We start from the raw sequence: 15776 nt of genomic DNA on the forward strand, positions 1-15776 counted from the left end.
GTGGTGTGGTGGTGGTGGTGTGGTGGTGGTGGTGTGGTGGTGGTGTGGTGGTGTGGTGGTGGTGTGGTGGTGATGTGGTGGTGGTGGTGGTGTGGTGGTGGTGTGGTGGTGTGGTGGTGGTGGTGTGGTGGTGGTGTGGTGGTGGTGGTGTGGTGGTGGAGTGGTGGTGTGGTGGTGGTGGTGTGGTGGTGGTGGGATGGTGGTGGTGGGGTGGTGGTGGTGGTGGTGGTGTGGTGGTGGTGGTGTGGTGGTGGGGTGGTGGTGTGGTGGTGTGGTTGTGTGGTGGTGGTGGGATGGTGGTGGTGTGGTGGTGGTGGGATGGTGGTGGTGTGGTGGTGGTGGGATGGTGGTGGTGGGATGGTGGTGGTGGTGGTGGTGTAGTGGTGTGGTGGTTGTGGTGGTGGTGTGGTGGTGGTGTGGTGGTGGTGGTGTGGTGGTGGTTGTGGTTGTGTGGTGGTGGTGGTGTGGTGGTGGTGGGGTGGTGGTGGTGGTGGTGGTGGTGGTGGTGTGGTGGTGGGGTGGTGGTGTGGTGGTGTGTGGTGGTGTGGTGGTGGTGGTGGTGGTGCTGTTGTGGTGGTGTGGTGGTTGTGGTGGTGCTGCTGTGGTGGTGATTGTGGTGGTGGGGTGGTGGTGTGGTGGTGTGGTGGTTGTGGTGGTGTGGTGGTGGTGGTTGTGGTGCTGTGGTTGTGGTGCTGTGGTTGTGGTGGTGGTGGTGTGGTGGTTGTGGTGGTGCTGCTGTGGTGGTGGTTGTGGTGGTGTGGTTCTGTGGTCGTGGTGCTGTGGTGGTGGTTGTGGTGTGGTGGTGGTGTGGTGGTGGTGGTGTGGTGGTGTGGTGGTGGTGTGGTGGTGGGGCTGTGGTGGTGGTTGTGGTGGTGCTGTGGTGGTGGTGTTGTGATGCTGCTGTGGTGTGGTGGTGGTGGTGCTGTGGTTGTGGTGTGGTGGTTGTGGTGGTGCTGTGGTTGTGGTGTGGTGGTTGTGGTGGTGCTGTGGTTGTGGTGTGGTGGTTGTGGTGGTGCTGTGGTTGTGGTGTGGTGGTTGTGGTGGTGCTGCTGCTGCCCCTCACGGTTGTTGCGGGTGGCACAAACATGGCCCAACGCTGACCGCCTTCATCCCAACTACCCCCCCACACACCCCAGACGCAACACCCCGACGTCGACCCCCTCTTTTTGAAGCATGTTTTATTTTTTTGGGGGGGCAGAGCTTTGTGACGTCATATTTGAGGGGGGGGTCTGACTTTTTGTGACGCCGTGTGACGATGGGGGGGGGGGGGGTCAAAAATCGTCCAAAATCGCGTGACGTCATTTACTGACGTCACAAATGTCTGACCCCCCCCCCCTAGGTGCGTGACGTCATTTATGGACGGCCCCTTGTCTTTAATTTTCGTTCGCGAAGGAGATGTGCTAATTGGTCTGTTGATGGTTATATCAGTATCTTCGAGGAATGTCAGAGCCAGGAGATGCGATGTTTGGGTCTCGAAAGAGGCGTTTATTCCGGACGCCCGTGCTGTTCCACTGTTTGCCAATGTTCTTCCGGATCTGGGCGAGATTCTAGGATAGTGGCAGTACGATCCCAGTAAAATGTTTGTGCAACGCTGTTGAGAATGTTTCTAACAAGACCAAAATGAATCTAATGCCTCCTGAAATGCCTGTTTCCAGATAAAAAAAATAATGGTTCACGTCGTTGTGGAGAATAAACATAATATCAAGTAAGCAGACATTTGCACCTTCATTCATATATCTGTCCATATCCAACAGGAGCCTAGGATGTTTCGGACCCGTAATAGTTGTCTTGGCATGGTGTAATGGTGAGTGTACTGGTCTTCCAATCCCCACAAAACTGACTAAATGGACACCCCACAATTGATCGGTAGATCTCACGTGGTGGGGTAAAGTGTGGCTTACTCCTTTTCATCATGAACTAAAGCAGCGTTGGATGCTTACCGTTCAGTATAATCGACTGCGAGGACATGCATCTATGATTCTTGTTATGCATCTTCACCCAGAATAGCCTGAGTCTCAAGGCTATTTCATAAGGAGGGTGCTGACACATTTTCAGTGTGGGGCGATGTTGCCAAGTATAATCCCAGTTTAGTAATTTTTAGGTAATTTTCCGGCATTATGCTAGGCCAACACAAGTTACATTGTATATATATATATTTTATTACGCGCTTTTTATTAACTCACTCTGTCTGTTGTATTCTCAAATCTTGTAACTAAATTTTTACCCACTTCCCAATGTGGTATCGACTGCAAACTTGGTATACTTATGTCATACTGATGACAATACTATTTTCTATCATAAAAAAAAAAATTTTAATTATATTTTTAAACTTTCTTTTTTATATGTTATGTTTCGGCTGGGTCTAATTATCCACGCTCAACTGACGTTGGCTGTAAATCACCACGGTAAATTTCATTAAAGCGTGTTTTTAAAAAAGTTTGTTAAAATATTCCTTTTTATTTTAAGCGTGATTTTCATCCCTTTCATTCATCGTCGGCTGGGTGGAGCACTCCCCTCCCCCGCTGGTCCGTGCAGGAATTTAACCACGGCTGGGAATTCAACTTTGGTTGCTGGATTTACCACTGCACCACCAATTCCCCCATTACTGACAGGTAAAAATGTAATCGTTTTTTTGTTATGTAGCATACAGCAATACCACAGCCAATAATTATTGACACTTGGTACTCATAGACTGTTTATTCATCCTTATACTGTCTGATGGTACAATAACTCACTGTTACTAAGGCGTATCCCTAGAAATACAATGGCTCCATACATCAATAAAGACATTTCCATTATAATTTCCAGAATTTAATTGTCATCCCAAAAGTAATCCAATAGGTAGTACATATTAAAAAATGTAATACTATAAAATGCCATATTTTCTTTAAAACCACCAAACATAACTAATATATTTAGTTTCCACTTTAATATAATCCGCAATACATGTGCAAAAAAGAGAAATGCAATATATAACTTTATTACAATAAATGTGTTTAACTGTGATGTCAAACAGGATTGTTTTGTTAATCTGTCTCAGCCATGTATGCTGCTCTGTATTGCACTGTGCTGTTGCCACCTTATTGGTCAGGTCGTCCTTACAAAAGAGACTTGTTGTTTAAGTTGGCTCCCGACGTATAAATGTAAAGTCTACGAAGTAGTTTATTAATATTAAATCTACGTGAACTGCTTTATGTTGGATCCAAATTGAATGGAAAACTGTTACTCGCATGCCTCCTTTTTGACAATTCTGCATTTCGATAATTCAATTTAGAGGTGTGTAGTGACATGCTGGTTCTGATGCTGCTGATGTTAAAATTGACGATTTGGATTTAAACTTGATTTGGAGCTAGAATGACTTGGATTTACATAGAGTCTAAGTGCGACCGCCTCTCAAGATGCAGTGCAAAAACAGTGGGACATATTTATTTTGTAGAGTGAGGCAGTCAGTCATAGGAAGAGGGGCAAAAATTAAGGACTCAAGCCCGGATACAAACAGGGGACAAGGAATTGCTGGCACAGATGGCTGGGGAGAGGTTGATGACGTTCCTCCAGCATCCCTCAACACGTGAAGCCGCTTGGAGACCTATAAACGAGATAATAAAAACATATCAGTTCATTCTAAATGAAAATATATATGCATGGGTGACTGTGAGCGCACTATATCAATTAATTATATCCTCCTTTGTGTAAAGCATAAACTGACAATCTTGATTTGAAGCTTTCGTGACTGCAGGAATCCATGCTCTTTGGTTCTTTCGATAAAGTCACGTAGGTATAAAATAAAATAAATCACGACGTTTCGGGCGCAACACAAACGTCCGACGCTTTCCCACCTGATGACGGACGCTTGTGTTGCGCCCGAAACGTCGTGATTTATTTTATTTTATACCTACGTGACTTTATCGAAAGAACCAAAGTGCATAAACTGACAGTTTTGCTGTTCATATGTGTATGTGTATGCCCCATAACTGGTCAAGCTCTAAAGGCTGGCAACGTTCAAACGCAAGCTTGAACTCGCCCGATTGACTGCCTGCTTCGTCGCACGCTGATTGCTGGAACGGATTGAGATCGGTATATAAGGGCTCGAATGCAGTCTATCCGGCTCTCTCGGGAATTTATTTTGGACGTGTTATATTACTGGCTTCAAAAAACAGCCTTTTGTTGACGACACAGTCAAGTCCTCCTTTACACATACACTGTATATGTGTCCAATGGTCCCTGGGCTTAAATCTGTATTTAAAAGACTGAAAAAGGTTCCAATGCATGGTCAGGTAGTCTGTTATAGCACGCTAAGGGTGTGCTCATATTAGGTTTGTAATACACTATAGAAGACATCATAACGAAACAACGTCGTTATGATGCATTGTCTTTGGTGTGGACCAATCAGTTTCAAAAACAATGCATATACTACCAGAGCATGGTTTTTTTGCATGTTCGCCACAAGTATATGTGGTTAATGCAGACATGATTCCTTGCAAAAGATTTATGTTTGGTGATTTAACATCTCAACACCTGTTTTATTGTCGGAAAGGATAAAAGCTATTTTTTAAATCCTTTATATTAAGTTCACATTGCTTGCTTGCTTGCGCGCTTACGACCGTGCACATATTTCGGTCGTTTTTAACCCACTTCCCGTGATCCAATCGAGCTGACATTTTGCACACAGACTCGTTGTGCGTGACAATTTATTTTCGTGAAAATTTTTTTCAAAAATTGTACACTTTTTAGGATTTTTTTTTTTATATTTAATTACCAACTGCTTAATGGTGGCAGGCAATCATCTGACCCATAGGTGGCAGCCATCTCAAGCCAGAGGACGAGAGGACTCTATCCGCCACGCATATAAAGGATTTATAGTGAAAAACTTTGTTTTTACGGGTTAATTTTTTATATTTCGATACTGGCAAAGGGAGGTCCCATGATGTTTGTATGCAGTCAACTCACTACACTGGAGAACCTGGCTTGATCACAGCTGGCTGCTGGGATTTCATCTCAGTGGTGCTAGCTCAGAGATCTGACCTCTGAGCCACATGGCCACCTCCTTATAAGGCAGTGTTAATAATTTGTACTATAATATTTTTGATCGTTTTCTTGACTTGTGGCTTGCATTTGAAAGCAAAGGAAGGCAGGCATGTTATGAATGTATGTGTTACCTTTACACCATGGACACCCACGTAAACAAAATGTTCCATCTGACGGGGTGATCCAGGTTACAATATCTAACAAACAACAAGGGCCAAGCGTGTTGCCGCCTGTGCTGAGCGATGCCTACTTCATGGCGTAGGAGGCGTTGTAGCCGGCGTCTTGCGTCTCGCTGTCAGAGATGAACATCACGGTCAGCCTGGTGCCGCTGGAGGCGATCTTGGCCGGGATCGAGCCCCCGCAGAACTTGCCAAGAATCGGCGCAGTGACCAGGGCCCCGTCGTATACAGCCACGTAGTCCTTGCTGCAACCCGCGCTGTTCTCCAGGCTGCGTCCGAAGCACGCAGCGCACCTTGCTTTAATATATCGTCTGCCCGGGGCTGTGTAAATGCCATGGTGGTTGTTTGGCCATACTCGGTGTGGGTTGGTGATGTGAGGAAGGCCATGCCAGGTTTCAGATATCTCTCTCCGCTGATGCTAGTCACAGCTGGCAGTCACACTGCTGGTTTCATTGTATAAGCACTGGGCCATTGCTCCACCGACTGAAGACTGCATGTGCGGTGTATTAACTAAAATAACTAAACGCTGCCTCATCAAAATTACAGAATTTGTGTTGCTTCACATCAGGCCTCTTGAGTTTGGATGCTCCCTGGTCATTTGATGGCTTCCATATGCACACCCAATGCTGCTTTTCTGCGTGATTTGCATCACGCTTATCCTTTATAGGGCTGTCCGATTAGATGGCATCATAATCGCCATCGTCGTCAACCAAATTCACCGTGGGGGTCGAGCGGGTGCCACTGATGCTTTGGCATTTAACTATCTCCACCTCTTACGGTCTTGTGCACTATATGATATATTAAAAAAAACGTACAACATTCTCATTGTTGGGACATTATCTTAAACAGCCTGCAGATTAATCTGCATAGAAAACATTTGAGAGTTTGTGTTTTGTTAAATTAAGACAGTACAGTATCGGCAAAAGGTAAAGGTGCAGCCCTGCAATTACTTGCTCGCGCCACTGTTGGCGGAAGAGGTGGACACACACTCACACTTTACCCGACCACACGTGACCTGCCCATCGATGAACAGCGGTGCACCCATTCATGAAGCTGGAGGGATTTAGGAAACGTTCCCATTGTGTTTTAAACCAACATCTCTTACCTAACTGCCTTACGAACAAAAGCCAGATATAGTCGAGCACGTTTCTCTTATTAAGACATTGCAGACCAACCTCATGGCTGTGAATTGTAGACAGATGCGGTTGCTGCCCGAGGCATAAATGATGTGGGTCCGGTTGGCGTTGTTGGGATACAATTCACCGGAGGAATTTGGGAATCCAAACACTCCGGTAGTTGTGCTCAAAGCGGACGTCAGCTTGTACGCTGTCATCACACACACACACAGAAAACAAATAATAAACAAAAAATACATTACGGAAATTTACTGGCAATTTGGATCAAATATATCAAAACTGATCAAATACCATACTCACAAATACATGCCTCCTTATTTCGTGAAAACCACATAGCTAAAGTGCCCCCAAATGGTGGACGAATGCTCATTTGCAGGCTGGCCCTGCATACACCTTGTGAGGCACAGAGACAGCTGCCACTGACAGTCCCCTTGACGAGACTGCAGCAGGGCACTGGATTGGTTGAGGTGTGGTGTAAGGCGCCTTCATTTTCTCGAGGCATTCAAGTACACTCTAAATATAAATCCTTACTCTTGTCCTTAAATGACTCTAAGTATGGCATGTGCAAGGGCGATGTGACCAGCTTCAACACGGGGAGCAAAAACATTTAGTCAAACAATATTTGGCCAAGATGTGGTCACACTATTTTCATAATGGGGGGGAGGGAGAAATGTTTTGAGATCAAGATCCTTGAAATTTTGACATTTCCCATTCTATCTTCTGGAAACATGTATCAATTGCCCTTTTAAAGTCTCCCATTACTTGCCTCCCTTGAACGATCCATATGAATTGCGTTTCTTGCACAAAACGTGGGGCTGGGAATCCATTATCGACCTATGTTCTCCAAACTTTTTTTTCCAATTTTAATTCTTTTCAGACTAATTTCAGTCATTAATCATCGACTGACGTCATTAATTTGATACTCCCAAACCTGTGTTTATGCTGATAACTGGACCCCGCAGATCTCGCCCATTCATCAGCAACTCAATATTAAACAGAAATAGGTCTCAAATCCCTACTGTTTTCACCACCACCAGCAGCAGCCATAGGCATGAGTATATTATTTGAAGGAGCTGAAATAGACGTCGTAAGAAATGGATTATTATACTCGCAATGCAATGTTTATTTTAAAACGATGGTTTGAAAACAGAGAACACTAGCGGGCCACGTGGTCGACTGACTCGCCCGTGGGCACAGGTTTAACCGATCGCGGCGGCCCGCCACGAACTTTGCGTGACCGTCCATCGGTTTTGGACGTTGCGCGAATAAAAGTTTCACGAGTTCCCTCGTTTCATCGGGTCTATCGCGTGCTCTGCTGGCGGTGACCTCACACTTTCTCGCCGAGTCCGGCTTTGAGAGGTTTGACAGCTGATGTTTGAATGGTAACATTTGAGGGGCCGAAGCTCTCTTAGCCCCACCCCCTCTCAGCTGCCCCCCCTACCCAACCCCATCGCGTGATCTTGTTTAAAGAGGGGGCACACAAAAACTCAGGGGGGCGGGTGGGGGTGCACAACACAGTCAATGTTAAACAAGCACAAACCAAAGGTTAAACGCTGAACAGAATGAGGGACAACACGCCATCGGTGCGTTCTGCTCTAGCTCTCACAACGTGTGCGTGTGTGTGTGTAGAGCTGCCTTTGTAAAAAAAAAAAAGACTCCCACCCATCGTTTAATTTATACAAATTGCTTGAGTTTTGTCCACAGATTAATCTAAGCAATTTTTTTTGTTTTACGAGGTAAGGCTCACTGAGCTATGTACAGTAGCTCTTTTTCAGAAGTGACCTGGTCACAAATGATCGCCCAATAAAGTGGCTTATGTAGAAACGTATAGCAGCACAATACTCTTGGTTCTTTCGGTAAAGTCACGTAGAAGGGAAATAATAAATACATTTTTTACTTTCTTTTATTATTTCCCATCTACGTGACTTTACCGAAAGAACCAAGAATATGAATCCATGCAGTCACGAAAGCTTTAAATCGAAATTCAGCCAAATACTCTCAAGGCGTGATGTTGATTCTAAATGTGCAGGGAAAAACCGGAGGGCGTACGGAGTTAAATCCACACAACCACGGGCAGAGAGAGAGAGACACGCAAACTCCAAATATACAGCATCAGGCGTCATGGGGTGGGGCTCGAACCCACGACCTCCTGCATACCGGGCGAGGGAGTTAACATCCGGCCGGTCGTGGTGCGAACCGGTGCGTCCGCCTGTCACCTGCGGCGTAGTGGCAGTGGAAGCCGGTGTTGGGGCCCGTGCCGGAGGAGAAGTACTCGACGAACACGGTGGCGTTCCCCAGCAGCGAGCCGCCGGGCGTACGGCACCACGTGCGCGTGTAGGACGGCACAGACGTGACGTTCATGTAGGCCAGGTTGCATGTGCCGCCGTCGTCAAAACTGCGCACGGTGATGGGGAGGGGTGGGGGTCGACGCGAACGTTGACAAGAGGCGAATGCCGTGGGTTCTGTCCCATTTTTTTCTGTGGGTCTAGTTTGTTGTCCTTCCCCCGCACCTCCGATTACAACTGGTCAACAAAAAGAAAAAAAAAAATTCTGGCCTGGACTTTTGCAGCTGTTTTAGACTAATTTCAGGGTGCTGATTCCAAATATGATCTCAAATTTGCTCTATCACATCTCATTTTTAAATCCTTTATATTAATTTCGCTTGCTTGCTTGCTTGCGTGCTTGCTTGCTTGCTTACGACCGTGCAAATCTTTCGGCCGTTTTTTAACCCACTTCCCGTGATCCAATCGAGCTGACATTTTGCACACAGACTCGTTGTGCGAGACAATTAATGTTCGTGACAATTTTTTTCCTAAATTTTACACTGTTTAGGGAAAACAAATTAAATATTTAATTACCAATTGCTTAATACTGGCAGACAATCATCTGACCCATAGGTGGCAGCCATCTCAAGCCAGAGGACGAGAGGACTCTAGCCGCCACGCATATAAAGGATTTAGAGTAAAAAACTTTGTTTTTACGGGTTTACTTGTTATGCTATCGGCATAACCCATTTTCATTGATTTTACCCGAAATAAACTCTGTCACTTATGATTGCAAGTTGTTGCGAGTCAGTGACTGCTTTAGTGTTAAAATATGGTGCTGTATTTTTAGGATAGTGTGTTTATAATATCATTTTATGTAGATATCCACATTTATTTAATATTTTTCTTCTGCAGTTTTTATTGAAAATGCAATATTTGATATCTCAAAAACCTGATGTGATAGACAAAAACTGATGCCAGATTTGGAATCAGCACCCCAAAATTACCTTAAACCCGTTGGAATACCTTATGCCAGGAAAAGTGTGTTTACCAGTGTTAGCATGGTCGGCTACGTACGGTGCGAAAGAAAATTCAACGTGCATCGCCAGTGACCTCGGCCAAGACAAAGATGCAAATGTATATAACACACACACACAGCAAAGCCAAAGATCCCCTGTATGGTCGTACAAAATTTGGATGAAATTGACAAAATGCTCACTTAACAACGACGACACGCACGCATATATACGATTCAACAAATGTACACGATCAGTGCAGTCATACAGGCTGTTAGGGCAAAGAATGTTAGTGAGCACCTATAAGGCCGGCACATTGCATGAGCTGATGATGCGGCCAGGACCACACCTGGACACTTTAGTCTCCCCGGCGCTGATGTATCCCCACCACCACACGAAGTACTCTTTTAAGGCTGACTCGACCTAGGACAGGCGCAGGACCGTTTCAAATGATGGCCACTGGTATTAGGGGCTGTCCATAAATGACGTCACGCGATTTTGGACGATTTTTGACCCCCCCGCCCTCGTCACACGGCGTCACAAAAAGTCAGACCCCCCCTCAAATAAGACGTCACAAAGCTCTGCCCCCCCAAAATAAAAAAACATGCTTCAAATCGCTTTAAACTATTGTCATTGTAGTGCGTATTTAATGTGGCGCTGCATTCTGATGTTGTAGGAGAAAACATTTATTAAAAAGTATATTTCATTAAGTAGAACGTGTTGTCTATATTTATTTAAAGTTGCGCATTTTGACGTGACGTCACATTTCTCAACCCCCCCCCCGTCACACATCGTCACAAATGTCTGACCCCCCCCCAGGTGCATGACGTCATTTATGGACGGCCCCTTAGCCATGAATACGAAGGGAGAGGCGTATTGCTCGTGTGGATGAACGCATTTTACCGCACGTAGAGACAGGTGAGGTTGATGCGGTTGTAGTTGGCAGGCGCGGTGATGTTCCAGATGCACGGCATGGATACATCGAAGCCCATGAATGGGTAGCCGGGTGAGACAATACTGCCCTCCAGCGCTGACACTTGACCGCCACATGCTGGCAGAGGAAAAAAATTGGAAGACTTTTTTTAGTGATTTCCCATTTTGAAATATATTCCCGTGAAAGGGAGCATCTCTTGAGAACTATTGGAGAACAGTGAAATCTGCGACTTTGGAGAAATGACAGAACTAAATCAATTCCCACACACCCGACTTCGTACAAATGTTCGTCACGTGGCAGTGAAACTAATACTGTTGTATAGTAATAGGTTTTTACCCTTTCAACTGGTACAAAAACTGACACCTTTATACAAGGGGTCATGTTTGCAATAACCACAACACAAGCAGTCAAAATGCAAACAAAAGGAAACGTCTCTGATGATGATAATGTAATGCACTGTCCTTGAAGTTGATTGGTCCACACCGGAGACAGCTTTTCTTAGAGCCTCGTCTCTAATGGTGTTGGACCAGATGGCGCCAAAAGGCAATTTGACTGCTTGTGTTGTGGTCATTGCAAACATGACCCCTTGTATAAAGGTGTCAGTTTTTGTACCAGTTGAAAGGGTTAAAACCTATTACTATATTTTGCCACTGGTAAAGGAGATGTCTCATAGTGTAATACTGTTTTGGCAGTGAAACTGGAATTCTGCCACATGATATGAAAACCACATTTAACGTGAAATTTGTTGTGCCATCATTGTTGGTGACCGGGCTGAGACAATAAACTCATTACATTTAAGAACCGAGTTTCGTCACTGGGGGCTGAATCACAGATTCAAACCCGGGACTTCACGGGTACTGGCTCAGTGCTCTGACATCCAAGCCACTGTCATCTCAAAGGAAAATAAATTACTTACATTTACTTAACCATTTCCACTGCAATGACAACTCAATCAAGAGAAAATATTCTGGCAGTCCAGCAGTGAAAGTGCCTGGTTATGCCTGGTATTTGAAAACACCCCAGACTCAGGAAGGTGAAAATACGCATGAGACAGAAGAAAATAAACAGATGTCAGTGTTTCAGCCAAGGCACTCTGCGACTGCTCTATCATTCTTCTGTGCTATGAAGGTAAGAGATTTCTTTCATATTTTTTCATAAAATATAAATAGCGTTTTCTATTATATTTTTCCAAAATGTTATCCAAACTGTGGGTTCGTTGCCACGTCACATGATAAAGCATCAATTTAAAGCCCGAGAAAAGCAGGGCAACTGCCGCGTTTAATGACTGGTTCACAGAAGTGGATATCACATAACTAGTTCTGAGATCCCCTTAAAGTGACCGCTGCTGCACACAATAGGAGGCAGGGTTTGCTTCTCTGCCTTGCTACAAAGAAATGTGTTTGCATGAGAATCAAACGAATATTTTTAATTATCAGAGCTGGAATTCAGGCACATTAAGCTCAGAACCAAATGTAAGCTGCTGTTGTTGTGCAATCATTGGCGAACGGCGTGAGACCAAGCACCCGCTTCACGCGAGAACCCGGTTTCATCACAGACAGGCACCTAAATTCGAACCAGCCGACGTGTTGATCGTCACGTGGGTACGCTCTAGATTCGACGCATTGTCATCGAGACCAGGCACTTACCCATGCAGGTGAGCCGGTTGTTCATGAGCAGGTATCCGGGGTTACAGGAGCACTCGAAGCCACCGTTCACATTGCGGCAGTTCTGCTCGCAGTTGCCGTTGTTCACCGCACACTCGTTCACGTCTGCGGACGGACATGTACTGGATGTATGCAGAACTTCGTTCGCACCACACGCAGCCAACCGTGCTAATCGGAGGTGAGAAGAACTTCACTTGGTGCACGTGTGACGCCGCGGCCATTTTCAGTAGCCTGCCCGTTCCTCATTTTCACTGCACATTTCCGTCATGCGGAAACTATTCAAAGTGCTTGTTAAAGATTAAGGTTGGAGTATGCTAACTATTTTGCCACTCCTCCTTATTGCTTAAGAAAGTGTATGATTCTCTATGCAAGGGGTGAACACCTAATTAGCGTTCACAATAAATGTCAAATCTTGACTTGAAGCTTTCGTGACTGCAGGAATTCATATTATTTGGGTATTTCGGTAAAGCCACGTAGATAGAAAAAATAAAAAATAAAATCACGACGTTTTGATCGCAACGCAAGCAATCGTCATCAGGTGATCCAAACGTCGTGATATTTTTTTTTATTTTTTCTATCTACGTGGCTTTACCGAAAGACCCGAAGAATATAAAAACAAATGTCAACTTCGAGGTGGCCTTAATGACGACGAACTGTTTCATGCGTACGATGATGAATGATCGTGCACCTTTATGAGCGCCTGCGTTGACATCGGGCCCTGGGAAGTGGAGAAAACACGTCGCAATATTCGACGAAGAATACCTTGGCACCTGAGTCCGTTGCTGGCGAGCTGGAAGCCAGGTTTGCACGAACACTTGTACGATCCATATGTGTTGATGCAGACATCGGAACAATTACCATTGCTGACACCGCATTCGTCGACGTCTGTCAGAGCACAAGAGAGCACTGTCGTCAAACGGCGAATTTTAAACGTTACCACGCTACAGCACGTCAAGGATAATTAGCCTCAAGTTCACGGCCCTTTACAATGCCCCTCATTTACGGGGAACGGGCGGAACATTTGACATTCGTACAAAAATGCTGCTCGCAGCGAGTCTGACCGCTATTCATTGACATAGCGGATTTAAATGTTTTATTATTCACTTCCATTCCCTTCTCCTTTCAGAGACGACGAGGCTGAACGATTCTTTGAGAATGATTCTTCGAGAATCGTTCAGCCTCCTCTATCCGTCTCATCCCAGCTTCCTTCCGCTCGTCGCCGTTCTCGTTTGAGGTCATTCTTCACTGCGTCAATCATTCTTCACTGCGTCAATCATTCTTCGCTGCGTCAATCTAATTGTGTGCTTCCTCTGTTCCCTGTGCTCTTGCATGCAATGCCGTACTTAAATAATAATTCACAAACTACATTTGGTAAGCGCGTCCATCTAATAGCACGGGGCTATCACGAAGGCACGATGTTTCGCAGACACGGTCAGCGGTAGTTTTCACAGTAAAGGGGGGGGGGGGGTTGGTGGGCGATGCTGCTTCGTGTCATCCCAATGGAGTAATTTGAAGGTCATTTTACAAATACTGTATGGCAAAACGCTGGACCACGATCCCAGCACGCAATGGCCTACTCTTTTTGAACGATGTCACGGGATATTCAACATCAATTGTGAGGCAGACGGCATGCATTTCGTGGTTAAAACACCGTCAGTATTTTCTTGGGCGGCCTTCTGCCGAACCGCGAACCTCTGCAGCACGCGGTGAATGGGCCCCAATGCGTGATGCTTTTTCCAGAGCCACTCGAGACACATCTCCAATCAAATGGAGTCATCTCCTTGGGATATTCTCTATAAAATGTGACCTATTGTCCTAAATCCGATTCGTTGAACGGACACCAGAAACAAACACGACTTTACTTGGGTCTAAGTAGCACACCCCTCACGCTTCTTATTTCAAGCCAAACGTCACGTTATTATTATTATAATTACATGGGGTTAACTGCTTTGGTTTTCTTGCTCCGCGCACTTCTATGTGACACGTTGGTATTACGTCTCACCGTTTCGCCGTTTGTGCATGGCAGAATGATATCCCACAGGCGAGCTCTTGCCACTCACCTGAGCAGGTGGCATTGTTGGCATCTAGCTTGAATCCGGCTCTGCAGGAGCATTTGTATCCACCATCGGTGTTGGTGCAAACATGCTGGCACTTGTGTTGGCCGGACGTACACTCATTAATTTCTGGTCAGGGGCAACAGCAGAGCACGGCAAAGTACAATTATATTTGATTTAAAGCTTTCGTGACTGCAGGGATTCATCTTCTTGGTTCTTTCGGTAAAGTCACGTAGAAGGGAAGTAATAAAATAATAAAAATAAAACATAATAAAATAATTCTCACGACGTTTCGGCCACAACGCAAGCAGCCGTCTTCAGGTGAAGACCAGGTCAGACGCTGTCTCCCCGACAGACCTGGTCTTCACCTGAGGACGGCTGCTTGCGTTGTGGCCGAAACGTCGTGAGAATTTTTTTATTATGTTTTATTTTTATTATTTTATTACTTCCCTTCTACGTGACTTTACAATTACATTATATATAGGTTTCCCTCGCTGCATTATGTGGGTTCAGTTTGTGCGCTTTCGCTATATGCAGCTTGAATTCACTCTACACGTGGCTATGCGTTCGGACATGGGACAACATTGTGTGTTGGTGTGTACTGGATGAACCAATTTCACGCTACGTAAGGGCACAGGACGCGGATGTCTTATCGCGAGTACAAAATCCATTGCGAGCCCACCCTTAAGGCTTAAGCAGGGGGAGCGGTGCGTGTGTCATACCTTGACAGGTGGAACCATTGCTGCCCATTGCGTAGCCGCGGGGACACATGCAGCTGAACGAACCGTTGGTGTTGACGCAGGCGTGGGAGCACCCGCCGTTGCCGTTTAAACATTCGTTTTCATCTGCAACCAAGATTGCATTGGTGATTATTAGGATTTGCTATTAAACGATCAACTAAATATATAAGTCGTTTTTATTTTTTTTATTTTACCAGGTAAGGCCCACTGAGCTGTATAGCACTTTTTCAGCAGCGACCTCGCCACAAGTGATAGCTCAAAGAGGTGGCTTATCAAGTGGAAATTTATAGCAGCCAAACACTCTAAACGCGTGTTTCTAAATGTGAAGAAAAAAGCCGGAGGACCCAGAGAAAAATCCACGCGACCACGGGGAGAGAGACATGCAAACTCCAAATATACAGCAGGCGTCAGGGTCGGGATTGAACCCACGACCTGCCGTATACCAGGCGAGGTAGTTAACATCTGGACGGCAACTCAAATCACATTACGCCAAATCTCATCTGAATCAGGACTTAATTTTCATGGGTTTATTTTCCCTGGTCTCCCCAACCCCCTTGGATCCCCACCACACGCCACCTGCCCCCTTCCCCCCAAACCCAGACCCATCAGTCCAAGGCAGCTTTGGCTGAAATGAATCCCTGATCTCAACCATTCAAATGCTTTGCTACAGTTTAGCAAAGGGGACCTCAAGGGGGCAGCTGTCCCAGTCCAGGACAAGGTGCTTGTGTGTATGTATGTTGAACCTCTTTCGCACCGTACGCAGA

At 45.6% G+C, this 15776-nt stretch overlaps 1 protein-coding gene across 1 annotated transcript in view; it reads right to left on the reverse strand.

Moving 5' to 3' along the window:
• Positions 1–2682: 2682 nt before the first annotated feature.
• LOC133351495 (fibrillin-1-like) overlaps positions 2683–15776 on the reverse strand; it is a 34148-nt gene continuing 21054 nt past the window's right edge. The window contains exons 18-26 of the mRNA XM_061566754.1: positions 14995–15117; positions 14279–14401; positions 12981–13103; positions 12201–12323; positions 10524–10671; positions 8557–8735; positions 6380–6530; positions 5276–5473; positions 2683–3586 (exon numbers count right to left, since the gene is read on the reverse strand). Coding sequence (XP_061422738.1) covers positions 3562–3586; positions 5276–5473; positions 6380–6530; positions 8557–8735; positions 10524–10671; positions 12201–12323; positions 12981–13103; positions 14279–14401; positions 14995–15117 — 1193 coding nt within the window. The 3' untranslated portion in view covers positions 2683–3561. The remainder of the gene's footprint in view (positions 3587–5275; positions 5474–6379; positions 6531–8556; positions 8736–10523; positions 10672–12200; positions 12324–12980; positions 13104–14278; positions 14402–14994; positions 15118–15776) is intronic.

Source organism: Lethenteron reissneri, chromosome 37, assembly GCF_015708825.2.
Source record: "Lethenteron reissneri isolate LAM-NWPU_2019-01 chromosome 37, ASM1570882v1, whole genome shotgun sequence".
NCBI classification, from domain to species: domain Eukaryota; kingdom Metazoa; phylum Chordata; class Hyperoartia; order Petromyzontiformes; family Petromyzontidae; genus Lethenteron; species Lethenteron reissneri.